This window comes from Saccopteryx bilineata, chromosome 10, assembly GCF_036850765.1.
Source record: "Saccopteryx bilineata isolate mSacBil1 chromosome 10, mSacBil1_pri_phased_curated, whole genome shotgun sequence".
Lineage (NCBI taxonomy): Eukaryota > Metazoa > Chordata > Mammalia > Chiroptera > Emballonuridae > Saccopteryx > Saccopteryx bilineata.
In genome coordinates, this window is record NC_089499.1 from 46,205,127 (window position 1) to 46,227,161 (window position 22,035).

A 22,035-nucleotide genomic window follows, 5' to 3' on the forward strand; every position below is an offset into this window, starting at 1 on the left:
TCTCCCTGCATTTTGGGTTGGGAGACCCGCCTTAGGCCCAGGTGTCTGTGTATGAGCTCCGGTGCTCCTGGTGCTCGGCCGCTGATGTGTCTCTCCCCTCTGTCCCTTCCCGTCTTCTCTTCCCTTTAGGTCCTGGCCTGGCCTTCATTGCCTACCCAAAAGCTGTGACAATGATGCCGCTGCCCACATTTTGGTCCATTCTTTTTTTTATTATGCTTCTCTTGCTTGGACTGGATAGCCAGGTATGTGCAGATGGAAGGCTCAGCCCAGGGCAGGGCTCGGCCCAGGGCGGGGCTGCCCAGGGAGGGCCTGGTTCTGGAAGAGCTTCCTTTGTGCTGTGTGTGAGGTGGTTCTGCCCTTCCAACCCTCACAGAAGACTTGCAACAGTTTCAGCTAGCAAGGGTTCCTCTGGGACCACGGGAGTGGGACAGGCCTCAGGGACATCTGCCTCAACGCTCAGGTCTTTGACATCATCAAGGGGAAATGGACAACTGAGGGGTGTGGTTAAAACAAAGCCATAGGTGGGAAATGAAAGGGCGAGGCCGAAACAGAAATGGTGCACTCCCCCATGGGTGGCTGGGCAGGGGCCCAGGAGTGACATGGCACATGACAGTTAGGGGAAGAGGGACCAGCATCTCCCCTCCAGGGCTCGGGCCTCCCTCTAGAGCTCAATGAGAACCAGCCAGGGGCTGCATCTGACTTTGGAGTAACAAACAGTGCTAAGTCCCCCAAGCTGCTGTGTGATGTTGGTCACGTTTCCTTTCCCCTCTGAGCCTCAGTTTCCTCATCTGGTAAATGGGTACGATTATATCTCCATTGCATGCATGAAGCACCTGGTACAGTGCCTGGTACAGAGCAGTCAGAGGTGCTCGGAGGATGAATAGTGTGAGCTCTAAGTCGCCTGTCCCTGGAGATACTGTATGTGTATTTTCATTGGGGTCTTCCCAAGACAGCAGTTTGAGTACAGGCATGACTCCGGAAGTGGGAGTTATCGTATGCAGGGCAGGCTGGTCCCGTGCCCAGGCCAGTTAGAGCCTTGCATGTGGTGTCTGTCATCTAGGGGCCAGCATCTGAGGTCAGTCACTGAAAGCAGGCATTTTGCAGCCTCATGTGTGATGGTCTGGGGGTCTGGCTGCCTCATAGAAAACTGTTGGTCATCTGAGACCCAGTGAAAGGTGGGGGCCTGTGGCCAGTTCAGAAGACTGCTCTGCCCCCCACCCTGAGGGCAGCAGTTGCAAAGCCAGTGCCTAGAGCAGATCCCTAGGAACTCAGGACCAGCGCGGAGGCACGTCTTCGAAGGTTAGGCAGAGCAGAGGGGGTGGTCCACCAGCAAGGTCAGGAGCAGAGCGAAGTATTTGACAGAAAGTGGAGCAGGATTAGCAGAGAAGACAGAATGAAAATATTTGGGGGATAAAAACAAAGTACTTTCCCAGTTGTTGATGGGCTTAAGCTGTGTACACAGCAGGACTCCATTAATCATCCCTAGTTAATGAGTTTGGCCTTCGGAGGCCCCAAGCAAAGGGCTGTTCTAACTTCTTCCAGACCTCTAATTGAAAGCAAAAAACAAAAACAGAGAAGTTAATAAATGATGAAGCCCCAAATAGGCCTCTTGGGCTGCGGAACCTACTTCCTGAGCAAGCGGAGGTGGTTTTATTCGTTAGGTTTTTCTCCCTGGGAGGCAAGTGGGGACAGCTGGGGATGTGCCCCTCTGAGCTTGCTCCCTCAGTGGCCCAGGCACTTAGGGAATCAGGGAGCTCCTAAAGCCAGCCTCAGAGGGAACGGTTCTCTTTTCACTTCAGAGCATGGAAGTCTGCTCAGAGCTCAAATGACCTGCCTTTGATATACCAACAAGGGACATGGTGGAATTATACGTGGAGAGCTGGGTGGGCACGGTGTCTCGCATCCAGTGGCATAGGTTGGGATCCCTCCTTGGCACTATGTGCTGTGTGAACTTGGGGACATGAGGGAAGGTTTTTGGAGCAGTGCCACTAGAGGTGTTTACATGGGCCAGGCTTCATGCTAGGCTTTTATGTGTATATGTGGTAAAATACACAGAACATAAGATTGCCCATCTTTGCCATTTAAAAATTTTTTTTATTAATTTTAACTTATTGTGTTAACATGGATTCAAGTGTGTTAACATGGATTCAACACCCCCACCCCCACCCCGATGTTCCCCATTACACCCCCTTAGCCATTTTTAAGTGTGCAGTTCAGTGGCATTAAGTATATCCACATTACCTGACCAGGCGGTGGTGCAGTGGATAGAGTGTCGGACTGGGATGCGGAGGACCCAGGTTCAAGACCCTGAGGTCGCCAGCTTGAGCGTGGGCTCATCTGGTTAGAGCAAAAAGCCCACCAGCTTGAACCCAAAGTTGCTGGCTCGAGCAAGGGGTTACTCAGTCTGCTGAAGGCCCGCGGTCAAGGCACATATGAGAAAGCAATCAATGAACAACTAAGGTGTTGCAATGAAAAACTGATGATTGATGCTTCTCATCTCTCTCCATTCCTGTCTGTCTGTCCCTGTCTATCCCTCTCTCTGACTCTCTCTCTGTCCCTGTAAAAAAAAAAAAAAGGTATATCCACATTGTTGTGCATCCATCACCACCATCCACCTCCAGAATTTTCATCTCCCCGAAACTGAAATTCTTTTTTTTTTTTATAAATAAATTTTTATTTTAATGGGATGACATCAATAAATCAGGGCCGAAACTGAAATTCTGTTCCCATTAAACACTTAACTCCTCTCCCCCTCCTCCCACCCAACCTGGCTTTTTCCTGCATTAGCTCCTTAATCTGCACAATGTCCCGATGCCTGGAAAACTGAGGTTTAGAGAGATGGGGACTCCTCCGGCTGAGGCCACACACAGCTGGTGAGCGAGTGGAGCCACAGCTTGTTCCCAGATCTGCTAGTTTGTCACCCTATTTGTACCTTTGAGTTACCCCCAAATAGCTCCCTCACCTGGAAGTACAGAGACCCGTAGTCAGTGTTAAGCAGGACCTCTCGCTGCTGTAGGAGCTGCACCCTTGCTCATTACAGGAAACACTCTCCCCAGATTTCTAGCACTTGGCGGGCAGTGTCTGGCTTAGGAGCCATTGCACTGCTGAGTGTTTCTTGGTGAGATGGAGCAGGGACAGATGCCTGTAGGTGTCTGGCCTACCTGCAGGCGACAGCTGTAAACAGACATCACAGGAAGAGAGCTGGAACCCCTCTCCCAGGAGCTCAGCCATCCCAGCCCCCTGACGTGGGTTAAAGTTAATCATGCAATTGCAACTTCACTCTAATGACTTCACATCTGTCTCAGCATCCCTGCTGAGTAGGCAGGACCCTCCCATTTTGCAGGGGGAGAAACTGAGGCTTGGGGAAGTCAGTCACATAGCTGTTAAATAAGGCAGGTCTGAAGAGGCCGGTGGAGTGGGGGTGAGGGAGTATGTTCTCCGGAAATGCAGCGAACTTGGAAACGAGGGGCTTGTGCAAGTCTTGGCCCTGACTCACAGTGGCACTGGGTCTTCCTGTCTGTAATTTCCCCACTTTAGAAAAAAAAAGAACAAACCTTTGTTTTTAAATTCCCTTTGAAGCCAACGCTTGAGCTGTAGGTTTGCTTTAATTCAGTAGCAATTTAATTCAAAACCCATTTACCTGACGCTGTCAAAGAGAGGTTAAAACATCAGCCCCTTGTATTTGGGCCCCTTTCAAGAGTTTCTTGGTCACCTTTTCCCTGAGTCACTGGCAACAAAGAGTCATTTCTCCTGCCCCTTTCAGCACGTGAAAGGGGGCTGCTCCTTGTTTGTATCCCTTGAGCCTCCTGTGATGCATCCCGGAGGAGTAAGTGCTTGGACTTGTCTTGTAGGAAGGTTGAGGAAACATTCCTTCCCGAAAGCCTCTCCCAGATGAAAGAACAGAACAGATGGGTGGGGGTTTTAGCTTTTCAACTTTTAAAGGAATCAGATTGGCCTTAGAGGGTGTGTTGGTTGGCAGGGCAATGTGTCTGTAGCCATCCAAATGAGCCCTTTATCCTGAAGTTTTTCTTTGTGCACATCCGCCTAAAGACAGATGTAGGGGTAGAGTTCTGGCCCAGCTCAGTAGCTGCAGAGGCTGGAAACCATCTGTCGGGCACTGATTATTGATCTATGATGGCGTGTATCCACAGGACAGAGTTTTTTTTTTTTTTTTTAATTTTTATTTATTTATTTATTCATTTTAGAGAGGAGAGAGAGAGGGAGATAGAGACAGAGAGGAGAGAGAGAGAAGGGGGGAGGAGCTGAAAGCATCAACTCCCATATGTGCCTTGACCAGGCAAGCCCAGGGTTTTGAACCGGCGACCTCAGCATTTCCAGGTCGACGCTTTATCCACTGCGCCACCACAGGTCAGGCCCACAGGACAGAGTTTTATGTCACCATTTAAAAAATGAAGCAGCTTTCCATGTAATGACATGGAAGTCTCCAATATAAATTGTGAGGTACAAAGATGGGAAGATTTAGAAAGATAAAGGGTCATTCTAGAACATTAACTCATGGTTGGGAGCCGAGGGGTGGGTTCCTAGAGTCCATGAGCCCTGGAGTCCTGGCTATATTGAGCTAACACATGTGGACACAGATGTGCATGCACACATGCACAATTCTCTTGTGGGCCTACAATCCCCAGGTAAAAATCATCACGTGAACCTGATGAGGAAACTGAGGCCCAGACTTGTTTTGGGTTATCCATTCATTTGTCATGTGTCTGTTGAGCATGTGCCCGACCCATCTGGTCACTCGAAGCCTAGAAATAAGAGGACACCACTATGGTTTCAGAGAGGATCAAGACCAAATTTGGAGGTTGTCTGTCAACACACACAAGTGCCAGGGCAGAGGGTCAGCATTGGCTTCAGAGAACAGTCATTCTTGAATTGAGTCTTGAATGATGGGGGCAAAGCATTCTTGTAGCGGGACTAGCCTCGGCAGAGATGGAAGCTATGGAATATGGGGGGAACTGTGCCTGGGTCTCCGTGGCTTGACAGGCAGGCCAAGCCCACAAGACCGGTTCACAGGTTTGGACTTGACCCCACAGGCTGATTGTGATGCCAGGCCTCTCTCTCTAAGCAGAGGGGAGGTATTGGGCATCTGCCACTCAACTGCTCTCTTTCTCCCCCTCCCCCCAGTTTGTTGAAGTCGAAGGACAGATCACGTCCTTGGTTGATCTTTACCCATCCTTCCTAAGGAAGGGTTTCCGTCGGGAAATCTTCATCGCCTTGATGTGTAGCATCAGCTACCTACTGGGGCTGACGATGGTGACGGAGGTAGGTGGCTCTCTTACCTGGTATGAGGGGCCTCCCCTTATAGGGCCCTTGGTGTCCCAAATATGTGTCTTAGAGCAGTTCAGGCCATACCACCTCTCAGGTCCCCCCACCAGCTGGGTGAGAGGATCAGGGTGAGCAGTCTTCTACCCCCACCCAATCAGGGGCCCTGCCCTGCCCAGGGGCTCAGCCCACACTGTGGAGGGGACCCCAGCAGTTGATCCAAACTTTCTACCCATTTTTCCTGTTCCCATGGCAACACTGCTGCTCTGTCTCTCCCTCATCCTGGGAGGCTTAGGGGAGCGGTGCTTCAGGTAAAAGCCATTTTAACAACAGCTCTGTTCACCCCTAACTGTGCAGCTGCCCTTCACAGGCCTGGTGGGGAGGTGATTCTTGAAGGTAAATACTAGATAGTGCTGAGGCTGGGAATGTGCACTGTTCAGAGAGCGGGCAATGGCCAGAAGAGGATCCATTCAAAGTGGGACAAAGGAGCAGGAGAGGGAAGGAGCAAGAGTGTCTAAGGCAGCAGTGGATCAGCATGTCCAGCAAGAGGTGGGCCAGAGAGGAGAAGATTCTTGTATTCAAGAACGTAGGCCTGTGAACTTGGCATAGGCCTAGAGCACGATCTCTCCTGTACCTCATTCCACCCACCTCCCCATAGTCTTCAGAGAAGATTGCATTAGCTCCCAAACCAAATTCAGGGCTTCCCATCAATCACACTTTTCCTTACTGGCAATAAAAGTAAATATTTTTCTGGAAGTGTCTATAAGAAATATCCTCCCACAAAAGGTAGATCACAGGTCCACACTGAGTAGCTGGATGTTGCTGAAGTCTTCTATGTTGGCCACTGTTGGTTTTAGATACCTCCTTTGGAAGCAGCCTTCAGTGAACTCATCATATTTTTTGCTAAGGAAGACATGTTGCTTTGTTTTCTGTGTGTGTGTGTGTGTGTGCGCGCGTGCACACGCAATTTGTCAAACGTGGAGTGTCTTTTTACATAGGTATCTGGTTATCATAGACTTCAGTTTTGGGGGTTGTTTTGTTTTTAGATTTTGTCAGTTTTTCTTTTGGGTTTTGTATTTTCTTATTGATTGCCAGAGCTCTTTATATATTAAGGGATTTAGATACCAAATAACAAATCAAACATCTGTTTCCCCCTCCCCCCCACAGGGTGGCATGTATGTGTTTCAACTCTTTGACTACTATGCAGCTAGCGGTGTATGCCTTTTGTGGGTTGCATTCTTTGAATGTTTTGTTGTTGCCTGGATATATGGTAAGTACTAGTTTTTGCCTACCCTTTCTCAAGTCTTTCCTTTGGGCCTCTCTATAGAAAATTCAGAAACAGAATTCTAAGGGGAATTCATGCTGAGTTGAACACAAAGGCCTCCCCTACATTGACTTTTTGTCTGAAGGCTGCCTTTTCCTTACACAGATAATATTGTTGTAGCCATACTACAGATTCTCCCTCTGCTAAAGGTGCAGGGTGTGACTGTATGTTTTGGCAAATGCATAACTTGGCAGTGCAGGGCTCTATCTGATAAACCGTTCTGGGGTCCAGGAATGGTCCATCTGACCTCCTTGAGACCTTGGCTTTGTCACACCAGGTTTTGGGTGGGATAGCTTAATGTGGCCAAAATAATACAGGATGCCTAGTTACTTTTGAATTTTAGATAATTTCAGACAAACATCTGCCACACTTGGGTATATATGGTATAAAGTGCAAGGCCCTGGATCAGACCTCAGAGACCCCTCATAGCTCTTGGGTAATGCTCTGCTGTTCCCAGGGTGGATGTTGGCACTGGACACCACATCATCACCTGTGTACCTTTGTCTCTTGCAGGCAGTGATAACTTGTATGACGGTATTGAGGACATGATCGGCTATCGGCCTGGGCCGTGGATGAAGTACAGCTGGGCCGTAGTCACTCCAGTTCTCTGTGTTGTGAGTTTGCTTTGCCTGGATGTGGGTAGCAGCCTTTTCTCATCTGCTAAATTATTTTGCATTCAGCATCTGCTGAGGGCTGTCTTTTAAAAAGCCTAGTGACAGCTCTGTCTGGAAGGAAGTAAGGCAGGCTGCTCCAGAAAGTTACCTTGAGATGAGTTTTGAAGGATGAGTAGGAGCTTGTCAGGAAGAGAAAACAGAAAGGGCGTTCCTGGCAGAGGACCCAGCGTGTACGAAGGCAAAGCGTCCTCAAAGAGGAAAACGTATCAGGGCACATTGAGAAATTAAGAGGATCCACCACAGAGCACATAACCTTTCTCCAGACCCTTCCAGAGCTCCTGAGCCCACTCTGTCACAGACTCAACTAAGGAGCCATTAGGATGTACAAAGGAGAGGTCACAGATACTGGAAATGTGGTATTTCCTGGCAAGATGGGGGTTGCGACTAGAGAGGGGATTTCCCAGCAGAGAGATGCTCTGGGCGCTCCCAAGAGCTGCATCCCAGCCCAGGGCCCAGGGCAGTGAGGTGCCACGCTTGTCTTCTCACCAGGGTTCCTCAACCACCGTCTTGGAAGGTGGCCTTGGAGTACGTCTAGGTTCCCTGCGTGCTTCCAGGTTTCTCTCAGAGGCTCCAGCCAAAAGGAAGTCCTCTGTAGCAAAAGCTGCTTTCCTGTTGGTGTTTGAAACCAGCTGTGAGCTTTGCAGCTAATTGCAGGGGAACACACCTGCTGTGCCTTCTCATTTCACTCTGTGGGAAGCACAAAGGGCAGACATGTGCCATGCATTTGGGGACCAGGGGCTGAGAAGTAAATGGGCCCTCCTCTCAGTGACCTCTGCTCTTAGGCCAGAAGAAGTCAACATTGCCATAACTCACACCTAAAGTCACACCTAAAGTGTCTTTTCCTCTTGGGCCCCGTCTCCCCATTTGTAAAACGAGGAGGCTGTGACATAGGACATGAGTGGCAGCTGGCAATCTTAGGTTGTTACCGTTATTATTTAATATGGCTGTGGCCTTTCCCTCTGAGGTACTTACTTTATTTTCCCCATAAAAGGAAGTAAATATAGCAGCCAGTAACCACAACATTTGGCGAGTTTATTTTTGGAGATAAATTCTGTGACAGGCAGTTACGGGTCTCAGGCAGGTACAAAACTTCCTCATGTTGGGAGAGCCCAGAGCAGCCACTTCCTGGCACCCTCCCTGTCTAAGCAACAGCCTCACACATAAGGACAGAAACAACTGTAGGGTCAGGCTTACAGCAGGTGCCCAGTGGAAGGCATCTGTAGCCGAATGCTTTCTCCTTTCCCCGTCATCTGTTCTCATGTAGATAGATTTGTTTTCCCATCAAACCTCAGTTATTAGATCGTGAGGATACATCATTTCCCCATTGTGGGTAATTCAAGACAACTGGGTTATACTCTGATATGCTGTCATTCTGACCAGAGCAGGAGCCTTGGGCCCTCCCAGTACAGCCATATGTGGGAAATTGGCTCTTTGCATAGGTTTTGGGACTCAGAACTGACCCCTCCTCTCCTCATCCCATCCCATTGTTCAAGGATGCTGATGGCCAGTGGCCAGTTTCATGGGCTTAAGGCTGGGCTGTCGACACCCAGTATGGGAAGGCCCAGGTCCACACCTTGTCCTGGGGGGCTGGGCTTAGGGCTCAGAGATGGGAAGGTATGGGGAGGGAAGGGAAGCTTTCACCCACACAGCTAGCATTTGTTGTGCATCTGCTGTGTGCACCTGGAACTGCACCAAATTTTAGAGAAATGAAGGAATGAGATATACATCTCTGCCCCTCACTGACTCCAGGTTGGGTGGGCAGGAGGTGCTGAAGAAGTGGTTTTAACCTCATGATTTCTGGGAAGGAAAGTATGGATGCCTGACTGAGTCTGGTCAGGACCTGGGCAAGTAAGGCAGGACCATTCAAGCTAAATTGGAAAGAGAAGGAGGTGAGGGGAAAAGAGTTCCGGTCAGAGGGAACAGCCTGGGCTAAGGCCCTGCAGCAAATGGTGGAGGAACCGGAAGGAATTCAGCGTAGCCGGAGTGCAGATGCAGTGGGAGGGGGAGGTGAGAGGGAAGGGGCACAGCTCCCGGTGGTGCTCTGGCCAAGCCGAGGAACTGGGACTACAGCCTGAAGGCACTGGGGAGCCACAGAAGTTTGGAGCAGATATGTGACTTGGTCAGATTTGAACTGGGGGAGGTCCTACTGCTGCAGAGTGGAGAAGGGGTAGGGCTCCTTGGGTGGGGCCTGCCCTGGTCCCAGAAACCCCCCACTCCTGATGCCCAGGACTCCCCTAACTGTTCCCATCTCTCCACAGGGATGTTTCATTTTTTCTCTTGTCAAGTACGTACCCCTGACTTACAACAAAGTGTACGTGTACCCCACCTGGGCCATCGGGCTGGGCTGGAGCCTGGCCCTGTCCTCCATGGTCTGTGTCCCCTTGGTTATGGCCATCCGCCTCTGCCAGACAGAAGGGCCGTTCCTTGTGGTGAGCACTCGGGGGCCCCAGGCTGGACTGAGGCGGGGGGGGGGGGGAGGCGTGCCAAGGACCCGCTGCTGTCAGTTTGCTGTGCGATCTTGGGCACATCACCTGCCCTGGTTCTGCACCCTTGCTGCCCAATGGAGTGGTTGAGATTGTGGACAGGAGAGTGCATCATGGGAAAACTGGAACGAAGTCCAGTTCACAGGGAAAAAGGCTCTGTGGTGGCATTCAGAGCAGGGCTGCAGCAGGAGGAGGGACTTGTCAAACAGAATTTGAGATGGAAGGCTGTGGGACATGGTGCAAGGAGGTGGGACCGCACTTGGGCAGCATTGACACATTCTGGGGGGTGGGTGATGAGGCTAGAGAGGTGACAGCAGCTTTGGATGCCAAGCTGAGAGCTAGGGCTTTATCTGGAGAACAATGGATGCTGCTTCTGAAGCTGTGAGACAGGAGACGAGGAGCCAGGGAGGAAGCCTGGGCTCCACCAGAGGCTTTCCCTTCCCCTGGAGCCAAACTGCAGATAAGCCTAGCCCATGCTGGTGTCCCCCTCCCCGGATCTGTGGTCCTATCTGTTGCCTGACCCTCAGAAGCCACCTCTGTCCCAGGCCAAGCCTCCAGCTCCCAGGCCTCTATGCCCGCCGTCTCCTCCCCACCGCCTACCTCCTCTCAGAAATTCCTCTGACAATACTGTAGATTCCAGGCCTGGTGAAAACCAGGGCTCTTTCCAAGAAATCCTTTTCTTAGAATCTCCCTTAACCTTTGGGCTTGGATGGGCTCCAAGAGTGCACTGTTTTGTTCTGGGCTTTTTTTTATTGTTATTCTCTTAAAAAATCTGGAGCCAGGATGTCCTGGGGCCCTGGCTCCCCCTTGGGCTGGGTGGGTTTCCTTGTGGACAGGGGAATTGCCTGGAGGTGTTGGGGGGGGGGAGGCTGGGCAGAAAGGGACCAGCCTTCTTGAGACAGAGGAAGTAGGCAGGGGTGTGCCAGGGAGGAGAACATGAGGCATGGCCCTGGGTGTTCCTGCAGCATGTGGGGCTCACTGTATTTTCAGAGCGCACAGGGAAGGACCCTAGTGTCCAGCCAGAAGGCTGAATGGCCCTGGCATTTGTTAACTATTGAAATACTGAGCCTGGGGACATACAGACAAAGGCTCTTGCCCTGAGCCCTGCAGGTCCCCCTACATATACCCTGTGCCAACCCAGGCCCTCCCCAGTAATTTCCAGAATGTCCCTACCATCCAGGAACTAAAGGGCTAATTGGATACATAGCAGAGGGGCTTGGATGTCTGTTCTGATTGGTCAGTGTCTACAGCACTTATATAGTTCAGTTACATGGTGTGTGTGTGGGGGAGGGGACACAAGGACACCCAACGGGTCACTAACTTGTTTCCTTCCTTCAAAATCTAATATTTTTTTGAAATTTTTTATTTAGTCATTTTAGAGAGGAGAGGGTGAGAAGAGAGAAGGGGGAGGAGCAGGAAATATCAACTCCCATATGTGCCTTGACCAGGCAAGCCCAGGGTTTTGAACCTGCGACCTCAGTGTTCTAGGCTAATGCTTTATCCACTGTGCCACCACAGGTCAGGCCCTCAAAATCTAATTTTAAAACATTGTTTCAGCCCCAGTTTAGAAGTTTAGTCAGAGTGGGGTTGGTGTGGGAGGAGGAAGGAGGGGGTGAGGAATCCACCCCAGCCCAAACTTGACCCCTTCCTTACCTTCAGACCTAACCCCCCCCCCCCTGAAGGCAGGTGGGTCGCCAGCCTTCTGTCTTTGCCGTGTGCACCCTGGGGCTGCCCCTGTGCAGGCTGCCTAGGTGTTCTCCCAGCCATGAGTATCTCTGGGAGCCAGGTTCTACACGCCCGGGTCTCCAGCCTGGGAGGAGTCCAGCTGCGTCTCATCCCCCACATAAACAGGTGGCTGTCCAGGGCCATTAGCTTCTTGTTCCGCCTGCTGTGTGCACACCCCATTGTACAGGTGTGCAGACGGGTGGAGCGATGGAAGGAGAGCAGGGTGCCCTTCCTGCTGGCATCCTACCCTTCACCCCTTACCTTGGGCCTCCAGCCTGTCCCCCGGGACCAGGTGGGAAACCCAGGTGCGGGAAGCCACGGGGCAGGCCCAGGTGAACTGGAGGAGGCGATGGAAATCTATGGCGGCAGCAGTGCACTCAGCTCTGGCCAGTCGTTACTGAGAGGGGACATGGGCCTGAGGTTGCCAGACCTTGCACTTTTTAAAGAGAAGATGGAAATCTGGATTTTCAAGTGAACTGTAGCTTTTAATGAGCAGCTTTGAAAAATTACAATATACCTAACCCAAATGCCTAGGTAGGGAACATCTTGTTCACAACTGCTTTCTATGTCAGTTTCTGTGTGGACACTGAACAGAGGTGGGCTGGAGGCAGGAGCCCTGCGTCCCTGTCCCAGTCTGCCACTGGTTTCTCAGTGTCCTTGGGGAGGGCTCTTTCCCTCACGCTGTCCACCAAGGGGCAACCAGCTGGGAGATTGGAGGGACCTTAGTTCAACTTCTTTATCTGCCAGTGGACAGACAGAGGTCCAGAGAGGGCAGTGGTTTGTGAAATGCCAAACAGCACACGGGCTGGACCCAGAGCGGGTAGAAGGCTGTGGCGGAAGGGAACCAGACTGTCTGGCTTCCGCCCACTCCTGTCCCCTTCCTTCTCCAGAGACTCAAGTACTTGCTGACCCCGAGGGAACCCAATCGCTGGGCTGTGGAGCGAGAGGGGGCCACGCCCTACAGCTCCCGCTCGGCCATGAACGGCGCTCTCATGAAACCGACCCACATCATAGTGGAGACCATGATGTGAGCTCCTGGGTCGACGGGGCTGCTTTCCTGCTGTTTACTAACATTAGATTCTCATAGGACCAGGTTTACAGAGCTTTATATTTGCACTAGGATTTTTTTTTAATTGTCACAGAAAATATTACTGTGTGTGCGTGTGCGTGTGTGTATGTGTGGTGTCGTGTGTATGTGTATTTTGTTTTATTTGGGGATATTTTGTACAAAAACCCCCGTGGGCAGAAGTCCGGGGCAAGGCAGAGCTTTCATACTGAATTAGATGTATTTTATGGGAACTGGTAAATTTTTCTTTGTATTTTTTTTTTACATGTAATTATATATACACTTAGAGATTGTCATACACTTTTACCACTTGAATTGATCTTCTTGCCAGCAATAGATCTCATTTTCAAAAGCAATTCTTCGGTGCTTGTGTAGCTGGCAGGAAGTTCTGCCCCCGAAAACACACGGTGGAATTTTCCTGGGACAGCAGACCCATTTTAAAGGTGTAGTACCTCCAAAACCTGGTTCAAGCAGAAGCAGAGGGCAGGGAGAGGATCCCACTCACTGGTCAGACCCACAGGAGCTGGGGAAAGGAGGGCTGTGAGGAGACGCCTCATTACAATTGTAGCCAAAAAGAGAGATGCCAAAATAATGAACCAACCCCTCAAACAAAGGCACTAACTTAAAGCTGACAGGTGAGGCCCTATAGCAGGGGTCGGGAACCTATGGCTCGCGAGCCAGATGTGGCTCTTTTGATGGCTGCATCTGGCTCGCAGACAAATCTTTAATAAAAAAAATAATAATGTTAAAAATATAAAACATTCTCATGTATTACAATCCATTCATTTCCTTCCACTCATGTTCATGGTTGTGGGTGGCTGGAGCCAATCACAGCTGTCCTCCGGGACAACACCAAATTTTTATTGGATAATGCGTAACATACACGGGTCCTTGTATGGCTCTCATGGAATTACATTTTAAAATATGTGGCGTTCATGGCTCTCTCAGCCAGAAAGGTTCCCGACCCCTGCCCTATAGCAAAAGTCTGAGCAGTAGAAACCATTGTACCAGGAACAAAACTCTACCTTTTAATTTGAGATCAATGGTGGATAGTGAGATGGACTATTTGAAGCAGTCATCCAAAGTGGGTGGTGAAGATGGGGCTCGGGGGCTCGGGAGCCCTTGTGAGGCTGACTGCCCAGCTGCCATCCTTCCGGGGGCTCCCCAGGTAGGCAAAGACTGAGGCCGGCCCAGGAGGAGCCGGCAGTCTCAGGGCTCTGAACCTCCCACACCTGGGACTGTTGCATTTCAGTGGGGTTCTGTAAGGTTCTGTTCATTCCCCATCTGTCAAAGCTGCCGGTAGGAGGGAAGCATCATGTATTTGATGAGGGATGAGGGGTGAGCAAGTGGACCAAAGGATGTGGGGCCCAGGGTTTGGGGGGCCCAGTGGTGGGGAGGGGTGCTTTTTTCCCCTCATCTCTCCACCCTCATCTCCCAGTGGCTGAGAATCTCCTGACAAGCTCTTGTTAAAGATCCCAGCTCAGGGCCATGCGGCTCCTTGCAGGGAGTACTGAGTGTCTTTGGAGTTTCACTGAATATTTAAATCCGGTGAAGTGCTCCCAAAACTCTCCTCCCAGTTCAGCCACAGTGCAACATTTGGTAGACCCTGAGAGATAATAAAACTTCATTTCCCAACCCCTGCAATAGCTGGTGTCAGGTACGCACTATGTGAGGACTGAGGGGAGGCAGTGAGGGAGCGTTTTCTAGGAAGTTGTGTTGTTCAGGGGGCTGGCACCCCAGAACTGGCTCAACCAAGAGCAGTGTCCTCTCCAAACCAGAGAGAAGGTACTCCACCTTTAGTAACCCAAGTATGGACACACCTCCACCCTGGCCCCCATTTGAACCTAAACTGTGCCATTTAAAGTCACTTCCAAGTTCAGAGTCTAAACTAAACCGAAACGTCACAAACCAGCCGTGTCTGCCTAGTGGGTAGAGGGGGTTAGTGGAGGGTGAAGTCCAGTTCAGGTTTTCAGAGCAGGGGCTCTGAATCCTGGAACCCCTCCCTAAATCAGAGAGGGAGGAGCCTTTGGTGTCCCCCTCCCAAAGGGCAGAGGCAGTTCTGAACCCCTTGCCTTTGGTAAACTTTCACATTTCGCTGTTTCCAAAGTATAGACATACTCTGCCAAACAACACCTATTCCAAACTGTTCACAGTTCTAATGTGTTCCTGTTTCTTTATGTATTTATGGTTGCCGCTGTCTGATTTGATTTTATTGTTTTTCCCCCCTAATTTTACTGAGTAGTAATGTGACCTGTTTTTCTCTGTCTTACGGAACTAGAGTAAACTAACCGCTGTCGGTGACTGGGGACAGGTGATGTTTGGGAGTGAGGAGGGCTTGGCAAGCTGTGTGGCTACCTGGGCATCTGTCATTTCAGGCTAGATACATCTCCCCTCTGGGGCTCAGATCCCCCAATGAAAGGCACAGAGTGGCAGGCAAATTGCAACATTCTGGAAATGGCCCAAGGAAGGCCTCCTCTTATAAGATTCCCAGACCAAATTCTAGACCAAAGACACATGCAGACCAAGCCCCAGGTCCCACCTGGTTGGAAGGTCAGCCACTTTCGCCACGCCCATTCCTCAAGTCTCCCCGGGCACCTGTCTCCAATTGCAACCCTTTTGTCTAAATCCCCTAGCTCTGGTGTATCCGCAGAACTTGGCTCTATGAGTACAATGTGTAATGATGCGCTACTCTTCTATATCTCCACGTAAAGGAAACTGTCATTGGCACTCCTGACTCCTGTCTGCCTGTCTCGGGAGAAGGGGAAGGCCCACTCTGCACTCCCTGTCCGGGATGGGTCACAAAGTCTGGTGCCTGCCCATAGTTCAGGCAGATCTGGAAGGGGATGCAAGGGAGGTGTTTAAAGAATTTTTGTAGGATACAGAAATGGGTAATGACCCCAGGATAAATCTCACCAGGGGGATGTTTCACCAAGCTGGGCCTGGGCCCCATTAGCCCCTGAAGTGGAGCCACATGGTCAGTGATGGAGAGGCTTCCAGCCCCCCAATCAGCACTGTTGTAAAAGGGGGAAGTTGAGGCCTGGCCTGCGGGAGGGCCTTTGGCACAGCAGGCGGGAGTGGAATGAGGCTGTCTGCAGTCAGTTCCAGCTGGGGGTCCTCTGAGGTGTGTGTGGGGAGTGCAGCTCCCCAGAGTTCTCCCTGAAGACCAAAGATGAGCCTCTAGGAAAAAGGAAACTCCATCCCCAGCGTTCAGGGACAGGGTGAGCAGGACATGCCACTCTGGGACTCCCAGCCATTCTCGGGCCAGCTGGTCTCCGAGCCGTGACTCGGATCTCCAGAAGGAGAGGCAGCCCCTCTTCACCCTGGCCCCGCACCCAGCAGCCCTCTGTGAGCTTCTGCACGTGAGGAAACTGAGGCCCAAAGAAGCCAGTTGGTGTGCAAGAGGCAGAACCTTTCAGCAGGACTCAGCCTGAGACTGCTACCTAGGACATTCCCAGGCATCAGGAAGTGGCCTTGGCTTCTGGTCTCTCTGGGTGGCACACCGCTCCCTCTCTGTACCTCTGGTCTCACCCCAGACCCCAGCAAGGCCTAGCACCAGGCGTTTCTGTGTCACCAGGTCTGACCACGCGGTGGCCCAGCCACCTTCGCAACACTGCCCCTCTAGGTGGGGATGTTCTGGGCATTTAGTACTGAAGATGGAGATGCCTCCCTTCGATTTACACCTTAGACACAAGCCAGGAAAGGACCCAAGAGAAAGCCCCGCTAGGTGGCTAGAGGGCCTCCCAGCCCTCAGACCCAAGGTCAGGCAACTCCAAGCTGGGCTCTCCACGTGGATGTTATAAATACCACTGTGCAAAAATGTAGCAAGCACAAAGCCACAAAACAAAACCCAGAGATCAAAATTGGAGAGGAATGCGGGGCCCTTCCTCTAGGAATGCATCCTACTGTAATAGGAAGCTGTTTCATTGTTCTCTGTGGGTGTCACTACAGACCTGTCTCTGATGAGGTCCCTGAGGGATGGAGCATCTTGTGATACATTTGGCTTCAAACTGAGATGTTAGCTCCATTATTATTATTTTTTACCCAATTAATTTTCACATCCTCACCAACTGTGACTGTCTAGCACAAGAGAAAGCTGAGAGCGGGGTCTTACCTCCTTCCACAAACATGTCTGGCTCATCAGGACTTTTTTTTTTAACTTCAAAATATTTTTAAGATATTTTAAACTTTTGTAAACAACAACAACAACAACAACCAATGAGAGACTCTTCTGAGGAGGAACATTTGTATTTGAATAAGATCCTTGGTGTATAATTCAGTCTTGCAACATACAAGCTTTTGTGTATAAATGTTTTATGATATGAATCCCTGTATTTGGCAGGGTTTTTCCTTTTTTCTTTTGCTTTTTAGATAAATATGTATATCAATATTTTAAATTCATCTTTGCTTTTTTTTTAGAGGAGTTTGTAATCACCTTATAACATGAAAATAAACATTTCCTTTTTAAATCCAACACATGTGGATTCTATTTTAATGAGGCTGTTTTTTTTCTTTGGCAAGTGCTTTAGGGTTCACAGAGGGTCCTGTCCAGGGTGCCCCTCAAAGGTATTACCCAAGGTTGGAGTCACAGAGGCAGGAGGCTTCCCGATGGGATGTGGCTTGTTGAGGGCACGCAGCAAGTCTGAAAGTCCATTTGCACCCATGTCCCCTGACTCCTGGGTCTGCTCTAGCTGCTCTACAGGTGCTGCCGAGTGAAGCTCACCTGCGCACACATAGCCCCGTGCAGCTGGGGGAGGGGGATCTCACACAGTCTCCGGAGCCTCAGTTTTCCCATCTGGAATAAACCACCACCCCCTTTAGAGGGTTCAGGGATGATTAGAGGTGGTGCTCATAATGCTGCAGGCCCTTGCCTACTCTGGCTTCCTTTCCTTCTTTCCTAGCTCAGGAAAGGGGTATGGGGAGGGGGCACTAACCTGAGGTCACTGCCTTCTTCCAGCCCACTCTGCCTCCCACTGGGTGCAGTCACTAAAGCCTGCTCCCATGCCATCCCAGCAGGCCTCTGATTGCCAAAGCCAAGAGTGAGGCTGCGGGGCTGCTAGAAGATGGGTAAGTGGCATCTGGAGGTATGCACATTGGGACCTCAGGGGAGGACACTCAGGACCCCAAGAGGTCAGTGGTTGGCACAGAGATCCTCAGCCTTAGATGGGGACACACTATTCTAGATGGGAAACAGGTCAGGAGAGGGTTGATGTTTTGGGCAGCCTTCTAGCTCACTGGCCTCATCACTCTTTGTGAGTGGCCAAGGTCAGGGGGACCTGCTGGGTCCCTTCCCCAACTTCCCACACCAAAGGAATCTTTCTCAGTATTTCATTATTTATAGACAATGTTTGAATCTCCCTTCCCCCCTATTTTTCTATCAGCCTTTTGTTCAAATCCTGGCTCCACCCCTTATTACCTGTGTGGCCTTGGACAAGTTATTTGAGCTCTCTGTGCCTCATTTCCTCATCTGTAATGTTGGGTTGTAATAGAGCCACCTCTGAAAGCTGTTGGGAGCAGCCAGGCTGTAGGACCAGCGCTGCTGCTCTTGAAAAACCAGCAGTGTGCCCTGTACAACACTACAGCCCCCAGTTTGCTTAGCCCAGCCACATAAATGCAATCAGTGTGGTCCAGCCTTGCTTACACCCCTCCTGAGATGGGGAGTTCCCTCCATCTGGCATAGCTGATGGGAAGCTCTTCCTCTGTTCACACAGAGCTGTTACTTGCCCAGGGGGGGCCCAGCACACCCCCTGGACTCATCCAACCTCATACGCTGCCACCAGGCAGCCCTTCTGGCCCCTTCGCCACCCAGGCAGCTGATCCCCCACTTTCCAGCCGCAGTGACTTCCCTGTATAGAGAATAAAATCCATAGTCCCTACACAAGCCTTCATAACTGGGTTCTGCAGCCTTCAGTCTAGCCTCTAACCCCACTCCCTTCCACGCCTCCTTTCTCTTCCTTTGAACAGGTCAAGCTCATTCCCAGCTCAGGCCTTTTAACATGCTGTGCCCTCTGCCTGGGACATGCTTCCTCCATGTCTCCACAGGGCTGACTCAGTCCTTAAGATCTTGGCAGAAGAGTCACCTTTTCAGCAAAGCCCTTCCTGACCCCGTGACTAAAGGTCCCCCACCCCAGTTACTATCCCCATCACTGTTTTGTTTTCTTTGCTCTTTCTTCCTCCTGCAAGAATTCTCTATGATTTTTTTCACTTGTCAATTGTCTGTCTGTCACTAGAATATAAGTTCCATGCAGACAGGACTTCATCTGTCTTGTTCTCTTGTCCTCCCAGGAGCTAGAATGATGCATCGTACACAGCAGACTTTTTGAATGAATTAATTAATGAATTAATCAAAAGCAGGTGAAATGTCACAAGATCCAAACAGAAGCTGACTCTTAACTCTTGCCAGCTTATGATTTAAAAAAAATCAAAAAGCCCTATCCAGATAGCTCAGTTGTTTAGTGTCACCCCAAAATGTGAATGTTGTGGATTCAATCCCTGGTCAGAGCACATACTGGAACAGATCAGAGTCTGTTTCTGTCTCTCCCCTTCTCTCTAAAGTCAATTAAAAACAAGTAGACACTCAACTCTAGGTGCATTTAAATAATTTTATTTTAAAAAGTCCAAATCAGCCCAACAGCACCCCAACTCCCAAGTCACTGTAGCCCCTGGTGGGACAGACAGATTTACACAGGGCCTGGACAGACCCTGAATGACCTTTGCAGTATAGCCCCTTGGCTAGTGGTGCTTCCCAAGAGCCCTAAGAAACCCCATGTAGAAAAATACTTTACAAGGTATATGCTCTCATCTCAGCCAGAGAAAAATACAGCTTTTAGGGGTGAAGGGGGCATGGTGCAAGGGCTGTACCGAAAATGCATAGGCAGGCAGGACACTCACTGGGGACGGGTGTCGGGAAACATCAAGTCTGGGATGAACGATTCCCCAGGAGAAGCCAGAAGAAATATTGCATATGAGAAGACGGGCCACAGCTAGGAGGCCTGTGGGGGCCTCCAGGCCTTGTTGCATACATGGGTGGGGGAGAGAGGGTGGTAGAGGCCTCAGCCCGTGGAAAGAGGGGAGCAGTTATCAGAGTTAGGGTGCACCTTTCCTCCTGCAGTCCAAGGCAGCTTGCCAAAGCCAAGAAGCCCTGAGAATGTGTTCTCTCCAGCTCTGTCACATGACAGAGGTCCAGAGAGGCTGAGCCACTTCCCTAAGGTCATATGGTTGAGACTGGGAGTGGCCATGTCTCTGCTGTACCCCCACATCCTAAGCTGAGGGTTCTTGGCTTTTGCTTGGTGCCCCTGTAATGAGTGGGCAGTGCCCTTTCACTCAGGGGTGGATGTTCACATAGGAATCCAAGATAGTAGAGGCGCTGGGCAGTCCAGCCAGGGCATGAAGGGCTCTCCAGGGAAGGGTGAGGGGAAGGAAGGGGAGGCAGACCCTTAGGGAGAGTGTGGGCAGGGTGCCAAGGGGCCACAGTGGACAGGGAGACCTGTACCTGCTCAGAGACTGTCCACACCTTGATTGTACAGAAGGGGCATCAGACTCAGAGGGAGTCACACAGCCATCCAACGGCAACTCAGGGAACAAAGAACAGGTCTCTTGACTCCCTATCTGGTCTCTTGAGTGGAAGAAGGTTTTTCGGGCCTCCAGGGTACAAAGGTGGAGGAGGGTGCAAGTGGGAGCGGTGGCCCGTTTCCCTGAGACCCCCACCCTCCCAGTAAGAGCTGGGTGAAGGCAAGGCAAAGCCCCAGACCGGGCTGCATCCTGCCTGTCCATCTCCACCCCAGGGGCCACACCCAGACCACCGGTTGGAGGCCCCATGCCCTTCTCAAAATCAAAAGGGTTTATGGTCTGTGGAAAATGAGGAAAATGATTTTAAGAGATGCTGGTGCTTCTGGATTTCAAGTGGGAAGAGACTTCCTTGAATGACAACTTTGAACACTGCCACCATTAGGTGTGAGAGAGAATGGCCCATCTCTCTAGCCTATCTCTCTCCTGTCTGTCTCTGTCTCTGCTTCTTCCTCCTGCTCCACTCAGTTGGACATTGGGAGTAGCTGCATCAGCTTATATATCATATTTCCACGGCTTCCCATCTTCCCTGAATGACAGGTGGATGGAGCCCCAATTTTGTCCCTAAGTGACTCCCTCCTTATGAAGGGACCTGGGCACAGAGGGGTGTATGCAGATTGGTCAGCGACTCTGCATCCTACAAAAGAAGCAGAAGGGGCCAAGAGCCCAAAGCCTGACACGCACAAAGCTGCCCAACGGGCCCAGGACCACAGTCTCAGATCCAGATGCTTCATACCGGAGATACTGAAACGAATCAACTGACTTTCACATTGAGGGCTGGTGCTTCCTGGGTTCCAGACACCCCACCTCAGAACCTTCTAAATGAGGATGTTCCGAATCAGAGTCTCAGGACCAGCAAGCCCCAAACACCAGAATTTGGGAGAAGGAGGTGGGCTCCTACCCAAGCAGCATCCTTCCTGGCAATCAGCCTCCTGCTAAAAGTGGCCCTCCAAGCCTCATCCTGAATGCTCCCCCTATGGGGAAACGAACCCTCTGAGCATGTGCGGATGCATCACTGGATGCCTCACACCTCAATCAATAACCCCACTGAGGTAGCCAGCCCCCACTTGCTCACCTCCTGTGACGAGGAGTTCTCTCCTCTGTGGCCGTTCATTCCAGCTCCATAGCTCTGCTGGGAGAAAGTGCTCCCTCCACTGAGCTGAGCTCTCCCACACCAGATAACCTTCCCAGGAAGCCCTGAAGGGGCCTGGGGCCACCTCCAGACCCTTCTTTGTTCAGCTGAGCAGCCTGTCTCTATTGGGCCGGACACCCCTGGGCATCTTGGAGACCAATGTGCAGAAAGACTTAGATGCCACTCCAACTGGGCAGGGCCCTCACTGCCTAGAACCCCAGTTCCACTCAACCAAAGAACAGAGACAAGGTCCTGTCCACTGCTCAGAGCCTGCCAGGTGCACAGATGGATGAGTGGGTGGCCACTTCTCCAGCCCGGCTACAGGTGTGGGAGCCAGGATCTACTCAAGTGGCCCTCGGGTGTCTGGATCATGCTGACTTCAAAGCATCTGGGGGCTGCTGGGGCCTGGTGCTCGCGGGGTCTGGCTTCTCCGTGCCAGCGGGTTGCGGCTGATGATCAGCTCCAGCACATCGCCTGCCTCAGCCAGGAGCGGCACTGCCAGGCAGCAGTCGAAGTCCCGTGTGCGAACGTGGTTGACCTGCACAGGGCACAGCCACGGGGGCAGACTGGCATCAGCTCAGCCTGGGCTGAAGGGGTGGGAATCGTGGGATTTCCTAAATGTGGGCCCCACCCCAGCACAGACACGGTAAATCTAGAACACTCACACAGAGGAAGTCATTTTTCATTTAACTCTTTCAATACTTCTGGTGGGTTTAATCAAAGAGAAAGTCCTAGGGAGCTGCCAATACTTCCTTCATAACCCTGACACTTGCTTCTCTCCCTTTTTA

At 51.0% G+C, this 22,035-nt stretch overlaps 2 protein-coding genes across 9 annotated transcripts in view; one reads left to right on the forward strand and one right to left on the reverse strand.

Annotated features, from left to right (window-relative positions):
* SLC6A6 (solute carrier family 6 member 6) overlaps positions 1-17,023 on the forward strand; it is an 89,375-nt gene extending 72,352 nt beyond the window's left edge. For all 3 annotated transcript variants that reach the window (XM_066245208.1, XM_066245210.1, XM_066245209.1), the window contains exons 9-14: positions 130-242; positions 5,143-5,280; positions 6,448-6,550; positions 7,118-7,218; positions 9,537-9,707; positions 12,377-17,023. In XM_066245208.1, coding sequence (XP_066101305.1) covers positions 130-242; positions 5,143-5,280; positions 6,448-6,550; positions 7,118-7,218; positions 9,537-9,707; positions 12,377-12,517 — 767 coding nt within the window. In that variant the 3' untranslated portion in view covers positions 12,518-17,023. The remainder of the gene's footprint in view (positions 1-129; positions 243-5,142; positions 5,281-6,447; positions 6,551-7,117; positions 7,219-9,536; positions 9,708-12,376) is intronic.
* A 2,820-nt stretch (positions 17,024-19,843) lies between these two features.
* Positions 19,844-22,035, reverse strand: part of GRIP2 (glutamate receptor interacting protein 2) — a 105,451-nt gene continuing 103,259 nt past the window's right edge. For 4 of the 6 annotated variants that reach the window (XM_066244921.1, XM_066244924.1, XM_066244920.1 and 1 more), the window contains one exon: positions 21,717-21,785. Coding sequence is in view for 2 of the 6 variants with exons in the window: in XM_066244925.1 (XP_066101022.1) it covers positions 21,627-21,785 (159 nt within the window). In the remaining 4 variants the exon portion in view is untranslated. Of the gene's footprint in view, positions 21,786-22,035 lie in introns of all 6 variants that reach the window. The other 2 variants (XM_066244925.1, XM_066244923.1) reach the window with 1 other exon arrangement.